The 20,605-nt window shown below is 51.4% G+C and overlaps 1 protein-coding gene across 3 annotated transcripts in view; it reads right to left on the bottom strand.

Annotated features, from left to right (window-relative positions):
• CCDC88C (coiled-coil domain containing 88C) overlaps positions 1-20,605 on the bottom strand; it is a 147,974-nt gene that overhangs the window by 67,998 nt on the left and 59,371 nt on the right. For 2 of the 3 annotated variants that reach the window (XR_011648280.1, XM_058292422.1), the window contains exons 5-10: positions 10,207-10,265; positions 9,299-9,382; positions 6,397-6,537; positions 5,419-5,603; positions 4,653-4,734; positions 4,122-4,280 (exon numbers count right to left, since the gene is read on the bottom strand). Coding sequence is in view for 2 of the 3 variants with exons in the window: in XM_058292422.1 (XP_058148405.1) it covers positions 4,122-4,280; positions 4,653-4,734; positions 5,419-5,603; positions 6,397-6,537; positions 9,299-9,382; positions 10,207-10,265 (710 nt within the window). In the remaining variant the exon portion in view is untranslated. Of the gene's footprint in view, positions 1-4,121; positions 4,281-4,652; positions 4,735-5,418; positions 5,604-6,396; positions 6,538-9,298; positions 9,383-10,206; positions 10,266-18,020; positions 18,101-20,605 lie in introns of those variants that run through there. The other variant, XM_058292423.1, reaches the window with a different exon arrangement.

The following is a 20,605-nucleotide window of genomic DNA, read 5'->3' as shown; positions in this document are numbered from 1 at the left end:
AGGAGGGCCGCCCAGCGCGAAAAAGAGTGCAGCCTGCCCAAGAATGGCACCGCACACACGGAGAGCTGACCCAACAAGATGATGCAACAAAAAAAAGAAACACAGATTCTGGGTGCTGCGGATAAGGATATAAGTGGTCATAGAAGAACACACAGCGAATGGACACAGAGAGCAGAAAATTGGGGGTGGGGGGTATGGGGGGAAGGGGAGAGAAATAAATCTTTAAAAAAAGAAAAACATAAAAGACACTGAAAAGTTTAGGCAATTGTACAGCAAATACCCACATACGTTCTACCTAGCATCTACAGCTCATCCTACACTCTGCTACATTTGCTTTGTCACGTTTTATCCGTCTAGCCATTCTTCTCTATTTTTTTTGGATGTATGTTGCAGACATCAGTACACATCATACCTGGGTCTTTAGAATCTAAGGTTTAATCAGATGTAGGTCAACTTCATCTCAGACATTTGCACATTTCTGTAAAGCACTGTATACTTTTAATTGCTTAGAAATTATTCATTATCCTTTGGATTCCCATGGTAGACCTCTCAGAAATGCACATCCTTATCCCCTGAAAAATCCTGATTTTTTCATATAAAGCTGTGTACACCCCTTTATTGAAATGTGAATCCTGGCCCATCAGAGTCACACGTGTAAAGGCAGAGCTGCAGCCGACAGGAAGCCCCCCGCAGGCCCAGGCCCAGGGGAAGGGGCTCTCCTCAATCCGGGCAGGGCCTGAGCTCTATTGGCCTCCGGTGTCGCGGTCTCCCAGAGCCCTCACCTGCATCCCAGGGTAACGCCAACACAGGCTGGGAGCTCCAGACAGGGGCGGGCCAAGGGAGGCCCATGCTCCCGGGTCTGGGCTGGGTCAGGTATCCGAGAGGCGGGGGCTCCACGGCACCTCGGCAGCCACCGGCTGGCAACTGCTGGTGCTGCCCGAAGAAAACCCCAGAAGGAAGCCACACTGTGAGTGCTTACCCGCCACCTCCCACGGGCCAGACGCTCTTCTAGGTGCTGACAACACACCCCAGAACAAAACCAACAAGACCCCAGTCCCAAGGGACCTGGTCAAGTGGGAGTCAGGGGGGCAGCAGCAGCAAGCAGGGCTCAGAGCCTCTCAGTGGGCTGGGGAGTCATGTGACCCTGGACAACTCACTCACCCTCTGCGAGAACTCGCCTCCTCCGCCAAGAGACGGGCCTCTCTCTACCTGGCAGGGCTATTCTGAGTGGGCATACAGTAGGCATTCCATTAATGCTCAGCCCCTCCCATGTCCACAGTGGGAGTGGCAGGAAGCTGGTCTGGTGTGGTGCCCGCCTGGGCTGCAGTCCTGGTGAAAGGAGCTGCGGGGTGGGACTAGCAGCCTGATGGGCAGGCAGTGGCAGCCCCCCGCACTCCAGTCCGCTCGTCACGTGGCAGCCAGGGGGAGCTTTCTGAGACACAAGCCCCTTGTCTCTCTCGTAATAAACGAGGATGGCATACTCCTCCCATGACGGCCCCACAGTGCCCCAGCTGGGCCTCTCATGTTCCTCCCGGGACACATAGGCACCCAGGGAGCCTTGCCCGTCCTCCAGCCTGTGGCTTCTCGGGCGTCCAGGCCGCACACAAGCCTCTCCCTCTGCACGCCCACTTGCCAAGTCAGGCCAGCTTTCAACGCCACTTCCGGGGGAGGCCTCCCCGCACCCCCGCCCCCAGTCCGGGTGAGGTGGCCCTGCTCTGCGCCCCCACTCCCCCCAACAGCACTCATGATGCTGCACCAAGCTCTGTGCTGGCACGGGGTTTCTTGCTCTCAATTAAAGTTCTTTACATGGGTGAGGGACAATCAGAAAGGCTTCAAGTCTGAGAGGGGCAGGAAAAGGAACCCCTAATCGCTCTAAGCATCCTAGAAGGATCTTAGACAACTGGCAAAGCTGTCGTAAATGCTCCAATCCAAGGATGTGTGCAGAAGTGCTCCTGCCCTCCACGGCTTCTCTGAGCACTGGTATCGTGGGCCTCCAAGAAGTGAGCTCCGTCCTCTCTGCAGCGGCCTGGACTCGGGGCCCAATCCACCAGCATGGTCGACCCAGGCCACAAGCGTCTGCAAACCCACGTGGGCATCACCGCCTGCACCCCGAGGAATCGCCTCCTGCAGGTGTGCACTAGTTCTCTGGGGGTTAGTAAAATTAACATAAAATTTAAAGCATTATTAACCTCGTGGTAAGCTATCTGTAAATTATTAGTCGATAGAGAGGAAAAGTACTACTTTTACTATACAGAGGCCCAGAAGTATTTGGGAATGTGGGAAAGGAGTCCCTAGGCTCAGAGGGGTTGGAAAACCCCTTTACAAGTCTGGAAGCTCCTTGAATATTCTAGATGCCTTGCTTCTATGCAGGGCTTGGCGCCAGAAAGGAGCTAAGTCAGGGTGTCCACATGACTGAGCAGTGCTGCGTGGACAGGGCTGGGAACAGGGCGACCAGATCCTGAAACCATCTGAGTGCTGGGGGGAGACGGGGAAGCCACGCCCTGGTGGTCCTGCTAGGGGGTGGCCCCCAATGCGCAGCAGGAACTGCTGAGGCAGCAGTTTAGGGAACCTCATGCATGTCCATCCCCGACCCACCCAACTGGGGCCCTCCCAGTGAGTGTGAGTGATGCAGGTCCCGGCAGGTGCCAAGGCCTGTGCCAGGATCTAAGCCTTTAGTAACCAGCAGACGGTGGACGGTTCCAGGACAAAAGACGAGAGCCTCCGTCCCCAGCCCTCGCTCAGGTTGAGGCTTTTCTCGCACAGCATCAAGGGTGCCTTCTTGGCAGGGGCGCGGGGAATCACTAGCGTTCCCCAGGGACAGACACTCCCTGAGTAGGTCCAAAGGACAAACAGGCCCTTGACCACAGCCTCTGCCACCCCTGCCGGGCCCAGGGACTCTGGGCCCGACCGCACCTTGCAGGTGACCTTCAGCAGGGAGAGAGAAGACCGTGTTCAGGTACCTAAAGCCTCCTGAGCAGTCGGAGAGACTTCAGGGCAATCGCTTAGCAACAAACAGGTGCACAGCGCACCCCTGGCCACCTGATACGCGCTGCCCCTGTCTGCAGCCGACTTGCGTCCTGTGAGTGCCAGGAATCCAGACCCGTCATCAGAGCTGCCTTCAACCCCTCTGGGGTGGCCAAAGGGGCAAAGCTCCCTAATCCTCAGCAAAGAGGGTCACGGCACCCCACTCCCGACACGAGGCACTGAGGGAGAGTGGTCAAGCATCCGCTGCCTGTACTGGAGTCCCGGGCAGTTTCCCCTTTAGCCTTGACACATTTCCCTGACTTTTCCGCGTGATCGCAATACAACTGAAAGTAAAGACTGTTCAGAGAAGCTTCTATCGACTAAGGGCTCACCTGAAGTCCAGCGATTTAGCATGTATTTAACCGCTTTCATCTTAAAAACCTCATGAAGTAACGTTGCTATTCCTACTTTATAGACTGAGTCTTAGCAGGCTTAGGCCTCAGAAATTTGACCAAAAGTCCAGAGAGAGATATGGGAATAAAGGGTCGTCAATGGCAGGAAGGGGAGAAGAAGGAACCCTAAAAGGAACCACTGCCCTATTCCCTCCTCCACTGCCTCTCCCCATCACGACCCCTGGAGGCAGGCGAGGAGCGCAAGGGCGATCTCGGGAGCCCACAGAGGCCGGGTCAGGGTGCAGCCCGACTGAATGTGGGTGGGTCTTAACCAGCCTACTGGTGACTTCCAGAGAGGACGGGGAAGCAACAAGGAGAAAGGAGAGGACATAGTCACGTGGCCGGAGGCAGAACGGGGCCAAGGAACCCTAAGCACCGTGCAAGCCAGCACCAGAGAGCTAGTCCTCGGGGACAAAGCAAGCCTCGCCCGTATCTTGACTTTGGACTACTACTAGCCTTAAAACCCTGAGCCAATAAAGTCCTGTGGCCTCAATCCACTATGCTGTGTCTATGATGGCAGCTCTGGCCAAGTAAGGCAGGGCTCCTCATCCCAAAACTGCAAGACCAGACCAAGTGTACTTCTGCTGAAGCGTCGGGCTGCAGCATCCGCCAGCCCCCACGTCCCTCTCCACCCCCTCGCCCACACCCCCATGCCCCTGCCTCCCTCTCTAGCCCCTCCCCCCACCCCGCTCCCCAACTGCCCACCTCCATGCGAGCCTTGTAGAAGTCCACGTCGTGCAGCTTCTCCTTGCAGCGCACCAGCTCCATCTCCAGCCTTTCCACGCGGTTTGCCTTCTCCCTGAGGGAATCCAGCTCGTCGCGATAGGCGCGGGCAGACCGGGCGTCAGCCGCCAGCTGGATGTTCTGGGGAGGTGGGCAAAGGCAGCAGAGCCCAGCTTAGGGCATCCCCAGCAGGCAGGAATGAGGGTTCTCTGGGGAGGGAGGGGGGCCAAGGCCCCTGAGTGTGGCGTTTCCTAGGATGTCCCAGGGGAAGCAGCTCTCAGGGTCCGAGGGGCTGCGTGCGTGCCACCTCGGGGGGTCTCTGCACGCAGTTGCTAAGAAACACAGACATCCCCGCAGCACTGCTCAGGACAGCTGGCTCTGTGGCAGCTTTGCTCTGAGCGGGAAGGAAACGGAGGCCTTTGGGAAACTCCCGGTGCTGCATTCCTGAGCCTCGGGGCCATGGTTACTGCAGCTTCCCGGCCCCCGCCCCTGGGCTTGGGCCTTCCTGCTCACCTCCTGCTTGACTCTCTGCAGCTCCAGCACCAGCTGGTCCACCTCATGCCTGGTGTCCACAAGCTGCTCGGTCTTCTCCTCCCTGAGGAGCAAGGAGCGGGATGAGAAGGCGGGAAAAGGAGTGGGATGAGAAGGTGTTCTCGTGTCCTTCCCCTCACCCCCCACCCCCGTGATCACCGGGGGACGGGAGAGGGCACTGGGCTTTGCAAGAGGCAGGGGAGAAGCTACACAGTGGGCCTGCAGAAACACTCCTGGCTCAGAAGTCTTTCCGCTTTTATGCTTTTAATGCCTGCCCTAAAGGCGCATCCAGCAGACATGGGGGTTTCCCTCTAGAGTCTGAGGGGCAGGTGAGCAGACTGGCCGCAGCCGGATGGCTCCAGGCCCAGCAGGTAGGGGGCCGCTGATGGCAGGTGGGGGAGCTGCAGAGAAGACGGCCCAGCTGCATTCTCCCTCCACGCAAGAAAACGCCCCAGTGGGTGGTCATTCCTCACCCAAACTGGGCCAGAGAGTGGACAACAGTCTACTTCTGCACACATTCTATAAATGTGGACTGGCAGGAGCCCTGAAGATTGAACCCCTTTCTGCAGGTCCGGGAGGGGAGGTGACTCGGCCTCGGGGCAGACTCCAGGTCACAGACGCCCACCCCTGTGGGCCGTGCCACCCGTGAGCGAATCCCACACTAGACATACGTCTGCGACGTGTCACCCAAAAGCGAAAAGGGCAGCCCCCGGGTGGCTGGTGGACAGGGCGGGCCGCGGGGACTCACAGCTCCTGCCGGACGCGCCGCAGCCTGGCCTTGGTGTCGGCCAGCTCCACGGCCAGGTGCTGCTTGTCCTCGCTGGACAGGCTGCTGGTGGGGCTGGGCGTGGACTCGGCGCTGGAGGACCTGAGGGGGCTGGGCGGGTGCTGCGCCTGGAGGTAGTCCCGCTCCTGGGTGAGGTCCACGATCAGCTGCAGCAAGGCCGAAAGAGGGACGGGGACGCCAGTCACATGCAGCAGGCTGCCGGCGAGCTCAGGGCCCACGGGCAGAGCTGGTGCTCGAATTTGGTAAAAAAACAACAACCCAAGACAGTAAAAAAGAGAGACTTAGGCTGAGACTGAGAAACCAGGAAGGAGGCTGCAGAAGGGGGATTTTAAAGAGACCAACTACACAGAGGGGCAAAGAGAGGAGGTGAATGGAATGAAGGCAAGAGGGAGCTTGTAGCAGTTTGATATAACTGATGAATTCCAAAAAGAAATATTGGATTATGCTTCTAATCTGATCTGTTACCTGGGCATGACTGAGTTATGATTAGGGCGATATGTCCCCACCGCTTGGTGGGTGGGGACTCCCTGATAAAAGGCATGGCGAAGAACAGAGTTGGGGATTTCTGATGTTAGAGTTTGATGCTGAAGACCCAGGAAGTCAGCATCCAGAGAAAAGAGAAGCCAGAAGCCAGCACCAGGAAGGAGGAAGCCTTGAACCCAGAGAAAAGCAAGCCCCAGGAATGTAGGAACCCAGGAAGCCTGAACCCTGGCAGATTTCAGCAGCCATCTTGCTCCAGCATATAAAAACAGACTTTGGTGAGGGAAGTAACTTAAGCTTTATGGCCTGATAACTGTAAGTTGCTACCCCAAATAAACACCCTTTATAAAAGCCAACCGATTTCTGGTATTTTGCGTCAGCACCTCTTTGGCTGACTAGTACAGCGCTCCCAGGGGGCACCGCCCTGGCCCAGGCCCTCCTACCCCCCGGGCCCCGGACCTCAGTGCACTCGTCCCGCTCGTCGATGAGCCTCCTGAGGTGGAACACCATGTTCCTCGAGAGCGCCTCCAGCTCCTCCGGGGCCACATCGGGGAGCTCCAGCCATTGCAGGTCGAACACGTTCTCCTGGTTGTGGGTCACCTGGGGGCACACACAGTGCAGGGTGCTGAGGAGGCCCGGGCCAGGGAGGCGCTCCAAGGGCTCTCGAGCACCCCCTCCCCACTGCCCGGCACAGGCACCACGTCCAGACGTCCACTCGACACAGTTAACGTTCACGGGGTTAATCCTCGCTGACAACCTTCCTGTGGGCAGCAGGACGGTGACTTCAACCAAGTTCGCCAACTCCCCTCAGCCACCTGTGCTTTCTAAGACTAGCTCAGAGGACTGATTTCTTAATAAAAACCAACGAACAAAATAGCCAAAAAGCACTTCTTATAGCATCTCCCCAAAGAGCCCTTAGATGAGGTATTTTCATGGGAGCTACACAATTTACCTCGCAAAGAAGGTACGGTTCAGGGGAAGGGAGGATGGGATGAGGGACTGGATCTACAACACATTCTTTCCTAAAATCTACTGCAAATATGGCAAAACGTTGAAACCCTTACACAAAAGGAGATGTAGCTCAAGTGGCTGAGCACCTGCTTCCCATGCATGAGGTCCTGGGTTCAACCCCTGGTGCCCCTTTAAAAAAAAAGTGCTGATTGTTAAAGCTGGGGAACTTTGGGTGTTTTACTTTAAAAAAATTTTAATTATATGGGAGTGGGATGTGGCTCAAGTGACTGAGCACCTGCCTCTCATATGGGAGGTCCCAGGTTCGGTTCCTAGTGCTTCCTGAAACAATAAAAACAAAAAACCAAATAAACAACAACAAAAAGCTCAGGGAAGCCAATGTGGCTCAGTGGCTGAGCACCAGCTTCCCACATGAGGTCTCGGGTTTGATCCCCAGCTCCTGGTACCTCAAAGAAACAAAACAGCAAAAGCAAAGAACCTACACGAGAGTGGTGGATACATAGCAACCTTATTTTATTTTTTAAATATTTCATAATCTGAAATAAATCTAAGGTGAGCTTGCACCTCTCTCCCAGAGACCACCTAAAACCACCCGCTGTACCCCTTTCCCTGGGGGCGTCAGTGGAGGCTGAGGGCTTGGTTTGCCCTCTACAGCCTCTGAACAGGCAGGCCTTGCTGAACCGACCTGCTCTTCCCAACCCTGCCCCCCAGATCTGCCAGAGGGGGCCAGATAGTCTGTTTCAAGCCCGCCTCCACCCCTACCCATTTATTGGAAGGAGATAAAAAATACAGCTCTCGGACCTCAAAAGAGGGAAAACAAAAATGACAAAACGAGGGGGAGTATCCATTCGGTGAAGCATACCCCCCCAAAAGGTTTTAAACTATTCGGAGTAAATGGAGGTAGAAAATAGCTAAAAATACAAAAGCAGGGCACTATGAGCAAGGCCACTGCGTTTCCCACCCTCTTCTGCTCCTGAAGATGCCCACATTCTCACCCCTCTCCCTTATGAAGGAAAGTCTGTGATTCAGCTGCTCTCAGATTGAAGAGAACTCAGAATCCTAAAGGCACGGAAGTGGGATTCAGAGGCCGGGTACGGGGCCTGCCAGGCCCAAAGCTTGGGAAGGTCCTTTTAGGTCTCAGGGCCTCCGTAAAGGGGGTGAGGTGGCTTCAGGGGCTCAAGAGGGCGGCACAATGGCCACCTCAACTTTCCAAAGGACCCATCTCATCCCACTGTCAGCCCGTGAATTTGAGAATCATGTAGGCTCCTTTGAGTGACATCATTTCATTTTGTTTCTTAAATACCCTGCTGGCTGGGCCAGAAAGACAGGTTGGCAGGCAACTGGCTAATCGCACAGGACCTAGGCCCCAGGGGCACACGTGCTCAGAGACACACAGACACACAAGGAAAGCTAAAGTCAGAGTGGTTCCTAGGTTAACAGGTGGCCAGTCACTGATACTAACAGCTGAGAATATTTATGAAAATATTGCCTTTCCCCGGCCGCCGGCTTCCCTGGACCCCCGACCCACAGCAAGCCACTTCCCTCCCCTATGCAAAATCTTGACTTGGAGCTCACTCTCACGCAGCGGCCCCCGGCAGCAGTGGAAGCCATCTGCCGGCGCTGACAGCGCTCCGTGCTCAGCTGCCGGTGCCAACCACACACCTGCTCCTTCGTCCTCACGCGTTTATCTCATCTGCTAATGAGACTGAAGGCAAACGCCATATCCTCTAAGAGAATTAAAGCGCACAGCATCTCTTGTGGTTCCAGGGACCACCACCCTCTAGCTTACGTCAATGGCAGCAGGCCCAAGAAGGGCCTGCTCAAAGCCCCGCAGCCCAACCAGCTCCTGGCGGGGGCCCTGGGTGAACCCCAGTCACCCCTGGGGGCAGGGCTCGGGCCGGCTGAGTCTCCAGGGGCAGCCCTTCCGGGGCACGCGAGTTCTGCCTTCACAACTGGTGGCAGCTTGTTTTCCTTGCTCTGTCCCTGACAGCAGTGGAGAAGCTCTGTCTATAAAGATCGACCATGCGAGGCAGGGTGACATTTGCCAGAATACATTTTCAGGGCCTGTAAATCAAATTCTGAACCTAAACCACTTGACAGTTCTTAAAAATAGTCTGAGTCCATATAAGGCAAGCTGAACGGAGGCAAAAGAAGACTTGATTGAGGTGTTTTTTCAAATTTTTTATTTTTATACCATTTTTATTTTGACTTGCTGATGCCTACACCTTTCCAAATAGAATCAATTTGTCTGTGGTGTCTGAAACCTAAAATTAACAAAAATTGCTAATGGGTGATGTGTTCGTTAAACTTTTCCACCCCTGGAGAGAGCTGGCCTCCTGGTTGCCAAGGGAACGACAGGCCACAGCTACGCCGGCCACGAAGCCACACCTACCTCCTGGATGTGGGCCACGATCCCGGCTTGGGTCTCAATGTCCAGCTGTTTGATTCTTTCAATAAACTCTTCTTTCCTCTCACACTGCGGAGGGGTTGCACACGTGAGTGGAAGCCATTTTGCAAGTAAATCTGGGGCCACCGCAGCCACAGAAATGCAGTTTCAAAACGAGCCCCACCCTTCTGCACCCAGGCCCAGCCCCATTTCCTTTTTATAATCATGAACGCTCTTGTCCGCCTACCAGCTCTTACACTGTAATTCTCTAGACTGGCTCAGACCACCTGCATCAGGGTCACCTGGAAGGCTATTTTTAAAAAGCCCACTCTTAGGCTCCACCCCAGACTGAAAATGCTAGGATGAGACACAGACATGCAGTTTTGTTTTGTTTTGTTTTTTTTGGAGATACCTGTTTTCTAAACACACAGTCCGGATGATTCTTATATAAGTAAAGACCCGGAACCTCCCTGATTTAGGACAGAGCTTGGCAAACTTTTATCTGTAAGGGGCCAGATGGTACATATTTCCAGCTTTGCAGGCCACTTGGTTTCTGCTGCAACTATTCGACTCTGCCACTGAAGCATGCAAGCAGCCACACACGATATGTAGAGGGATGAATGTGGCTGTGCCCCGATAAAATTTACAAAAACACGCAGCAGACCGCGTTTGGCCCCCAAGCTGTTGTCTGCCGATCCTTGCTCTAGATGGTCCCAAACTGGGGGATGAACTGCCAATGCCACCCCGGCCCAAGGGAGCCCCACCCTGACCCCCTCCCCAAGCTGCCCTGGTGCTAGAAACTGCTGCCACCTCAGCTGGGGGTCAATTCCCTCCCAGGAAGAGGGTTTTATCCCCATGACTCCGAACCCAAGATGCTACCAGTCACCCCCCTGCACCCCAGGTCCAATCCCTACCTGGACAGCACAGCCCAGCACCAGCAGCAGCACCTTCTTAATTTCCTCCATGCTTTTCCCTAAACCAAAAGAGCAACATATTTAAGTTGGACTGTTTATAAAACGTTATCAATGACATGTTTGCTGTAGGAAAAAAATCAGATAAGAGGGGAAAAAAAAAATCGCCCTACCCAGCAGTACCCATTTAGGTGTACATGCTTTCCATCTGTTTTCAACATATGGGTGTGTTTTTTAAGCCAAGATAATTCTGTGCCTACTATTTGTAGCCCTTTTCCATCCAAATATATCCTAGCTTTCCACGATAATTAATGAACCTCAACATTTCTTTTCGGTGTGTATGGCAGGCAAAGCAGACAGGAGGAGAGTGCAATTACCACAGAAAATATGAACTCGGCTCTAAAATACGGCTGCAAGACATGCTCTGTATACAACCTTATCTTTTAATTATGGAAAATTTCACACAAAGAACAGTATAATGAAACCCTGAGAGTCATGTTTATCAACATTTTACACATATCATCTTCCAACATCAACCCCTTTTGTTTACATAAGTTTCATTGTTTGTCTGAAATATTTTAAGCAAAGCCCGGGCTGCATTTACATATCATGCTTGATGATTGTGCACTTAACCGGGCACAAGGGCCACACAATTTTTCAACCAATACTCTTTCAGAGGTTCCGTTTTTCATTATGTTCATCTAAGTGATGTTGCGAAGAAGCTTTAGCTGCTGATTCCTTACGCACTGCCTTATCTCCTTCCTTACGGCAGACTCCTAGGTTAAGCTTTTCCTATTCACACTGCCAAACTGCCCTGCAGAAAGGTCTTACTCTTCGACCCTCTCACAACCAGCGAACCAGCAGCTCCACTGCCCCACGCCCTGCCCAGACTGCCCTGCGGCTCGTCCTCAGCTTGACCCATCCGCAGGACAAACCCCGGTGCCATCCTTTTACTGCATCTCTGGCTGTGCTTGAAGCTGACTGTGTCTCTCTCCACCTATCAGTCATTTAAAGAAACAGAGTTGGAATACCTGGGCTCCAGCCCTGACCTGGCCAGCATGGCTTGGCACCTTCCAGACAAGCCAGACTCCTTGCCTGTGAGCCTCAGTTTCCACAGCTCTACAACAGGAGGCTGCGGGCCTGGGAGCTGAGCAGGGTCCCGTGCAGGTATAAAGCTCGATGATGTTTTCCCTTTCTCGTTGTGCACTATTTGGGGGAGAAGGGACATGATAAGAAATGCCACTGTCTTCTTGAAAGATTTACCAACATTTACTCTATGTTGGAATAGCCCAAACTATCAGCCAAGGATGGCCAGGATTTGAAAAATACTCAAACTCTCCCTAGCCACTTCAGGTCCTCGGGTATAAGGAATATAAGGAGTAACCCGTGACCTCCTGTGGCAGTTTGAGATTATTTATGAATCCCAAAAAGAGAAAGAATAAGTCTGTAAACGAATCTATTCCTCCGGATGTGATACCCCCAGATTATATTAATTCAGCTGAGATGTCTTAGATTAGATTACCTGTGAGGATCAGGCTTCTTGATTTGACTAGTCAGAGGGCATGACTCAGGCTGAGTGCCCACCCCCTTGCTGGGTCTGACAGAAACAGATGCTCATTCAAGAAGACACAGAGAGGAGAGAACTTTTTCGCTTTGGATCCTGCCATGTGGACAGAAAGGAAAAAGCTCCAACAGTTACAAGTCCTGGGGAGAGAAGAACCATTTTGCCTGATGGCTCACAGCTGACCTCGGGAGGAGAGCAGAGACTGACACAGGCGGCCCGAGAGATGAGCCCCGAGCCAGCCTGCAGCTGAGTCAGGAAGTGGAGCCTCCAGAGAAGAGGGAGCCCAGAGGGCAAAGCAGAATCGCCCGCCATCTTGCTTCAACACGTGGCAACTGACTTCCGTGAGAAAAGAGCCTTGAGTTGGACTCCTGAGGGTCTTATAACTGTCAGCTTTTACCCCAAATGAATGCCCTTGACAAAAGCAAACAGATTTCTGGTACTTTGCATCGGCAGCCCTTTGGCAGACTGAACCCAACTCCTACTATTTCTTGACTGAGAAACATTATCTCTGGCTTTTCCAGAGATAATGACTTTCCTGCCAGTCTCAGAACGGGGAGCTGGGAGTGCACTTGGCTGGAAAGGCACCCCCTCCTCGCCTGAAGGTGGGCTGGTCCCAAGGGCTCTCTGGTGGCCACTTCCCTGCAGGGGATTCAGATTCCACGTGCTTAAAGATTAAGGCTCAGTGCTGCGGATCAATCTACTATGGCAAGCCCTTCTCTTTGCTAATGAGGGTAGAAATTCATCAGTACTTGAAATGGTACCTTTCTCAGACTTTCATGATTAAAATTAAAAAAAAAAAACACAAGCTTGAGGCCTTTTATATTTGGCCCAAGAGCCTCTAATTCATAGAACATAAAACATAGAACCACAATGACTCACTTCTCTATAAAAGCTGAGCTATCGATCAGCCACTTAATTTCAGTTTTTATAAAAAGGAAATACCCATTTGACCATTGACAAAATTTCCAATTGGTCTTACCAAAATCCTTCCATGGCAACGACACTCGCTGACTCAGCCCACACTCAGCCTCTCACCTCTTTCCCATCAGTCAGCCTACAAATACTTGGCAAAAGCACATCATAAGGCCCTTTGGTGGATATAAAAGGTATGGACCCTTTCCAGTTGTCACTAGTTCTCTTCCTGCACTGAAATTGACTTTTTTCAAAGGCCACTTACTTGCTCCCATAACCACCAGAGAGTTGAAATGCAGGAAGTGAGCATTTTGAGGGGCTCAACTCAGACCAGCACAAACAGAAGTCAGAGTTCAAGTAGAAAATATTTCTGCCCTGCAGTTACAGTTAAGCACCAATTTAGATAACTCTGCGGATTCATTTTCCCAGCATATTGTGGACTGAAACAGCAAATTAAAAGTGGAAAGAAAGAAAAATAAAAAAAATATTTTTTTTAAAAAGTGGGAAGAAGAGTTGGAGAGGCCCATTGCTGTTAGCAAGCAGGTACTCTGGCAGCTAGGAAGAAACCAGAAGGCCTGCCCACAAACAGGGGTTCAAAACTACATTCGGGGAAGAGGATGTGGCTCAAGGAGTTAGGTGCCCACCTACCAGACGGGAGGTTCCAGGTTTGGTCCCTGGTGCCTCATAAAGAAGGTGAACAAGACAGTGAGCTGATGGCACAGTGAGCTGACCCAACAAGATGATGCAATGAGGAGACACAATGAGGAAACACAATGAGACACAACAAACAGGAAGTGGAGGTGGCTCAAGCAGTTGGGCACTTCCTTCCCACAAGGGAAGTGCTGGGTTCCGTTTCCAATGCCTCCTAAAGAGATGATGAGTGGAAACAGCACACAACGAAAAGACACAGAGAGCAGAAAGCGAGCGCAAACGAGGAGGGAGGCAGGGGATGGGGGGAGAAATAAATAAAATGAAGCAAACAAAAACCCCCACTACATTCTGAGGCTGGTCAATGAAGGCATGAAGGGGTTCTACTCCCCCAGCACTCTCCTTTTATTCACAGTGACAACTTTGATTCATTCGTTCATTCACTAACAAACATTAGGCATCAAGAAAAAACTAAATCTGGTCCACAGCACTGTTAGAAAAAGTATGGATTCCTAGTTGCTAAGTTCATAACAGAAAAAAGTGTGTTGTGGGGGAAGTTGGGTGGAGTTTAAAAGTGGAAAATTTTAGAAAAATTTCGTGGAAAAAAACTGAAAATTTTTGGTGATGGGAAGTAAATGTGGCTCAGTGGTTGAGCACCTGCTTCTCATGTACAAGGTCCTGGATTCAATCCCCAGTACTTCCTAAAATATAAATAAATAGATAGGTTGATAGATAAGATATAAAAAAATTTAATGAATAGATTACTAGGAAGTTCATCTCTGCCCTCAATGAAGCAGTGTTGTGCTCATTCTTCCCAAGCTAAGTGAACAAAAACATTTGCTTATACCAAACATATCCTGTGATTTTCTCTCCTGCGCAGATTCCTATGGAAAAAATAAAAAGCAGAAGGTCCCTCATTTCTCATGGGAAGTTAATACCCAATTTCTTTCAGAATTTCAGTAGTATAAGAACTAATGCAGGAAGCGGACTTGGCCCAATGATTGGGGCATCTGCCTACCACATGGGAGGTCCGCGGTTCACACCCCAGGCCTCCTTGACCCGTGTGGAGCCAGCCCATACGCAGTGCTGATGCATGCAAGGAGTACCGTGCCATGCAGGGGTATCCCCCGCATAGGGGAGCCCCACGTGCCAGAAGTGCACCCCGTAAGAAGAGTTGCCCAGCATGAAAGAATGTGCAGCCTGCCCAAGAATGGTACCGCACACATGGAGAGCTGACACAACAAGATGACGCAACCAAAAGAAACACAGATTCCTGGTGCCACTGGTAAGGATAGAAGCGGTCACAAGAATACACAGCAAATGGACATAGAGAGCAGATAACTGGGGGGGGGGGGGGAGAAATAAATAAATAAAAATGTAAAAAATAAAAGAACTAATGCTAGGAAATGGATGTGGCTCAACCAATTGGGCTCCCATCTACGATATAGGAGGTCCAGAGTGCTGGCCCACGCAGGAATGCAGCCCCACACAGGAGTGCTGCCCTGCACGGGAATGCTGCCCCATGTAGGAGTGCCAGCCGAGGTGGAGAGCTGGTGCAGCAAGATGATGCAACAAGAGACACAGAGGAGAGAAAACAAGACGACGAAGCAGAACAGGGAGCTGAGGTGGCACAAGAGACTAATTGCGTCTCTCCCAGCCCGGAAGGTCCCAGGATTGGTTCCTGGAGTCGCCTAATGAGAATACAAGCAGACACAGAAGAATACACAGCAAATGGACACAGAGAGCAGACAACAGGGGGAATGGAGAGAGGGGAGTATAAATAAAAAATAAGTCCTAAAAAAAAAAAAGGAACTAGTGTTATTTTCAAAAGTCTGCCAGATTGTAGGTTTTGTATAGTTTCAAATCATACGCTGCCCTGCAGTGACAGTTAAGCACCAATTCCACTACTTCTATTGCAGCATCAGGCAAAGGGGAGATAAATCTACAACTGCCCCTACCAAGTACCTACTATGTGCAGGGTTCTGTGGACATAACTGAAATCAGCACAATCCTCTGAGCTCAGACCAATGCAGAGACAGGCAAGTAAACCAGCAGGTTTAAAAAAAGGTGATAAATGCTATGGGAACCCAGGAGAGGGACGGACAATCTAGACTGGGGTCAAGCAAGGCTTTCTAAAGGAAATGTCATCTGAGAACCAACAATGAGGAGAGATGGATGAGGAGGAGATGGATGTGGAGGGCAGGCACCCACTGTAGGGAACAGTATATGCAAAGGCCCCACATAAGCAAGAGCGTGCAAGTTGTCAGACTGTAAATGCTTTGTGGTTAAAGCTTACTAGAGTGGGTTCAGTCTTCTGAGTGAGAAATGGGAGGGGTGGGGCATGAAGCAACATGAATTTCTCTACCAAGCAACCGCTGAGGGAAAGGGGAGGTGTTAAGAAACACCAGACACCATCCACATCTACCCACGTAAAACGACTCTGGGGAGGGTGGGGGAACCCCAGGGGGACTCCCATCACAGCCTGACTTAATGACAGAGTCTAAGAAAAAGCTCTCTGACTTCATGGCTGCTTCCTGGAGTTTCAACACAGAGCAACACGCACCAGCCCTTCTTAGCAGAAATGGAATGCACACATGCAGAGCTAAACGATATAAAAAGCTTCATGTCTGGAGCAATCAGCTTCCAAAAGAGAAGGGTTGGGAAAATCTGATATCACACAAGGTGTAAAGGCTGATGTGGGGATAGAAATGTAATTGGACAATTAATGTACACCAGCCTATACAATGCAGCAGATGGATTAGATTAGGGATGGAAAATTCTTGGCACTGATGCCCTGACTTTTTAATCCTGTGTCCATGTTAGAAATAGCTAATTAATCACAGCACTTCCTTACTGAGCCTGGAACTAGGCCTCAGAATCCTTCTGAACACAGCACTTTAGATAGCCTCTGCCAATCGACAGAAGCTGGCACCTGTAACAAAATTTATCATCCATGCCTGGTAGATGATCTCGTTCAGGACAAACATCTTGTCCTCTAGAAGTGATTACTTTTGGTATAAAACTGGGGATTTAGGCAAAGGAAGGTAAACAGCATCTCCTGCCCCAAACTTGCACACACACTGTCCTGCTGAGGTCAGGAAGCGCAGTGATTTATCTGCAGAAATGGGGTCAGAGAAAAGCAGTGAGACCAATTACTCTATCTCAGCACTGCCCCGCCTCAACCCCCCGAAAGCCCAGGACCCGGTCACCACCCAGGCTGAGGTTTTAACTTTCACAACCTGGAAGAAACGACCCAATGAGGTAGGTCGTTCTGCCGGCTCTAGGTGCCCTCTGCTCCCACAGACCACCACTGCTATGTTTTGATGACACTCTGACATGCCATCATTCGGCTGAACCCCCCAAACAACCCCACAAGGGCAGTGCTGTTCTCTCCATTTTACAGACAAGAACGAGCAGGGAGGCTGAGGCGCAGAACGCCTTAACAGAACCAAGCTCTGGTACCAGATCCATCATCACCTGCTGCCCTGTCAGTACTTCTGTACTTTGCCTTCTCCCTACCTGGACCTGAGCCCTTCTAACAGGGGTCTATCTCGTTTAGCTTTCTGATCCCAGCCCCTGGAACGGTCCCAGCACCATGCAGGTATTTAACAGTGTTTGCTGATTGAACGGAGGAGTGACGTTAACTGTTAGCATCAAGTATCAGGTAGAAGAACAAGGAATTTCCCTTCTTGGTAGGATATATGCGTGTTTTCCTCACTAATTCTCTCTCCTGTGACTTATGTGCTGGAGTCACCCAGCCCCTAGCTGGGCTTTCCCTGGCTTTCTATCTAATAATCAGTCATTTTGTAAGGATGATCACAGGGTTGCCTCAGTGATCTAAACAGCACCACGCTCAACAGGACCCTGTCTCTCCTGAGCACACAGGCACACCCGAAGGCTTGCCCACGCAGGCACAATTCCGTGGGCCCCCAGGGTCCTCTCTTGCACCTTGGTGGCCGAGGACTGGGGTAGATGGTGAGTTCCTCATGGGTGGGCAGAGAGCTGCCCTGCCACAGGGACCCTCTCCACCACGTCTCCTTTTCCAGCGGGGACGAGGCAGGCACCTCTACATGCCGCTGCACGTCCAGGAAAACAGCCTGTGGGAGGCCCTCCCCCTGCTTCCTACTCCCAGAAAGTTAGCACACGGGGCCCCCACCAGGCACTACCCCATCACTTAGTCATTCAACAAACATTCAGCAACCGCGGACTCTGAGCCAGGCATCGAGTCAGGGACCTGGGTGAGAGGGCACGGGGCCGCCTGAGGAAGCCTCAACCCATGTCTCTCTGTCGCTGGCCTCAGGTCGGCTCCCGCCCCACGGCTCCTCCAACACCATCGTGTGTGGGCAACAAGAAGCCTGGGCCCAGGTGAGTGAAGATGGCAGCTCCCCGGGTTACAAAGAACTCTCTGAAACAATCACACTGAGCCGCCCAGCACCCACTGCCGCCTCGGGTGACTCCCTGACCCACGGCCTGCCCACGTGGCGGGGGCTGAGCGCGAATTCACTTCCAAGCACCCAACAAGTCAAGAACCCCAGAAAAGTAGACTCAACCACAGGAATTCAGCTCAGGGCCTAAGGGCTCACGCTGGGAGTGGGCGAGGAGGCAGGCAGGAGGAGGTAACCGAGCAGAGGTCCACCCCAAGCAGCGGAGGAAAAGGCAAAGCCCCAAAATCATCATCAGGGAACGTAAAGACCTTTGACAAACAACATCTCCTCCCTCTTCCTCCGACGGCTGCCGCCGCAGAGAGCAGTCCCGCTCGAAGCCATGGCGTGGCTGCCGCAGCCAGGGGCGCGTTTTCTCTGTGCAAAGACTATCGCTAAGAGGTTTCCTAAACAAAGTCTGGTTTCTAGGCAGATGCCAGGGCAGCTCGGAGGGCCGGCATTTTGGCTGTGTTGTAATACTCGCCCGTGCTTGGTGTTACCAAGCTTTTCACGTTCCTGGAAAAGCTAAGTGTTGGCTTTCAGCTCAAGGCCCAGCTCCCACGGGCTGAAAAACTCCTTTCTGAATCCAGCAAGCAGCACAGAAGCAAAGTAGAGGGCCGGAAGCAGCGTCATTTTAAAACGGTGCTTGGTTGCTTTTTTGATCTTGCTCCTTTCAAGTATGAAACAGGAAATAATATATTTTTAAATAACTCGATTTCAAAATCAAACAAACAAAACAACATAAAAATGCAGCTCAAGTAGATATGGAAATATTAATCCTAAAAAGTTCTTTCTAGGCTCTTTCAACTCATCTAATTCCAACTAACTCATTTGTTCCTCTAGTGTTCAGAAAGACACACAGATGAATACAGATTAAACGGCAGAGTCAAGGTCTCCTTATTAATGAACCAAACTCCTGATTTTTTTTTTTTGGCCTTCAGCATTAATATAGTACCAACTTTATTTCTGCTAGAGAAACATGACAGTATTGTTGTGAACTATTTATAACAACATTATTTATAGTTTCCCATGTATCATCACACTCTTAACACCCCGTAGAACAGTCCTGTATTTATACTATCAACACAATCCTCATTTACTGCCAAAATCATTGTTAAACAATCCCAATATTAACAGGAAATATTAACACAATCAAATGCTTAGAACATTTAGGTTTTCTTATTTCTTCCCTCCTGATTCAAAGAGCTTAAGGTTTTTTGCAAATACAAAGATAAATACATATGAACGGGATAAGAGAGTCAAAGCTAGGAGAAATGAAATTAAAATAAGGGGGAATGGATGTGGTTTAAGCAGCTGAGCATCTGCCTCATGCATGGGAGGTCCTGGTGCCGCCTAAAGAAAACAAACAGGGAAGCAGCTATGGCTCAAGCAACTGACCTCCCGTTTACCATATGGAGGACCTGGGTTTGATCCCCAGGACGTCGTGGTACAAAAAAAAAAAAAAAAAGAAAAAAGGCGTCCCAGGCCTGCGTGGTGAGGTGCCGGCCCCCGTGTGGTGAAGGACACACCAGAAAGAAAAAAAAAAAGATGATGCAACCAGATTAAAAAGAAAGAAAACAAACAAAACAACGAGCAAACAGACAAGGGAGCCAACTCAGGGGAGCCAATGTGGCTCAGTGGTTAAGGGCTGGCCTCCAGCACACGAGGTCCCAGGTTCAATCCCTGGGTACCAGTACCCCAAAAAACAAAAAGTTCATTTGGGGAAAAAAGGAAAACAAGAATTCAGGAAAAAAGGTGCAGGAATCGCTAATGAACCCTGAATGGCAGCTCGTTGATGTTCCACCAAATCACAGGGCAAGCAGAAGCCTGGGGAGGATGGAACTGGAGGAAGGCAGGAGGGGAAGAAGACTGCTCGTTTGCTTCTTAGTCTGAGCCCTTATTCGCCTGGCCAGGGGGAGGCAATTCCTGTGAGCACAGCGGGCTCTGAGATGCCCTGTGGTCACCAAAGGCAGCGCTGCGCAGTGTGGACTGAGGGGGGGGGAGGTTTCTGTGAGATCGGAACAACACTTCAAGCACACCCTTGACAGGAGATCAGGTAAACACAGAGAGGGTTAAATATTAAATTCCAAGGAGTTTCAGCAGCCCCGTTGCCCTCTGGCCTTTGAAATCTCAACTTCAGCTGTGGCAAAGTCTCCCTCCCCCACTGCCCCAAGCCTTCAGACCCTCATGGGTCTCCTCTGAGCTCGTCCCACCTAGAACACTTTCTGCTGGTCCTCCATCAAGAGTTCTTTGAGGACCTGACCAAACACAACCTCCTCCAGGAAGCCTTCCTGACCTTCCAAGGCAGAACCATGATCCCCTTTGCACTGCGGTTAAAACACATTCTCACACCACTTTTCACTCTGGATATACTTAGGGAGTCTGTGTCCTCCCCTCCCTGCCCCAGTGCAGACTGCGGGCAGCTTATTTTCCTCTCGGGCCACTGCACCTAGCACGGCAGGCATCTGGCCGAGAGCTGGAGGCCTGGCCTGAGGTCCTCCTGTGAGCCCGGGGCCTGGGGCAGCCAGCTAGGAGGAGGCAATCCAGGGCACTCCAGGCTCTTCTGGTTTTTCAGCCAGAGTGGCAAGCATGATAGTGTCCCACATCCTAGGGACACTAGGAGAAAATTCACAGCTTTTTACATGCAAATAATGCTTCGATTCCTCAAAGTGCTTTCGCTGTCGCTGGAAGCCCCTTCTGGAACCACCACAAAAGGAGAAAAACTTAGGACTAAGAGCTGCATCACCAGATGGCAATTAAGGACAGAACCAAGGCTATGCTCGAAGGCTCCAGCTGTATTCACATCAGAACTCTGTGGGGGTGTCAGCCCACCCAGGGGAATCTTGCCTTGCACTTG

This window comes from Dasypus novemcinctus, chromosome 3, assembly GCF_030445035.2.
Source record: "Dasypus novemcinctus isolate mDasNov1 chromosome 3, mDasNov1.1.hap2, whole genome shotgun sequence".
NCBI classification, from domain to species: domain Eukaryota; kingdom Metazoa; phylum Chordata; class Mammalia; order Cingulata; family Dasypodidae; genus Dasypus; species Dasypus novemcinctus.
This window is presented reverse-complemented; position numbering and strand designations above follow the sequence as displayed.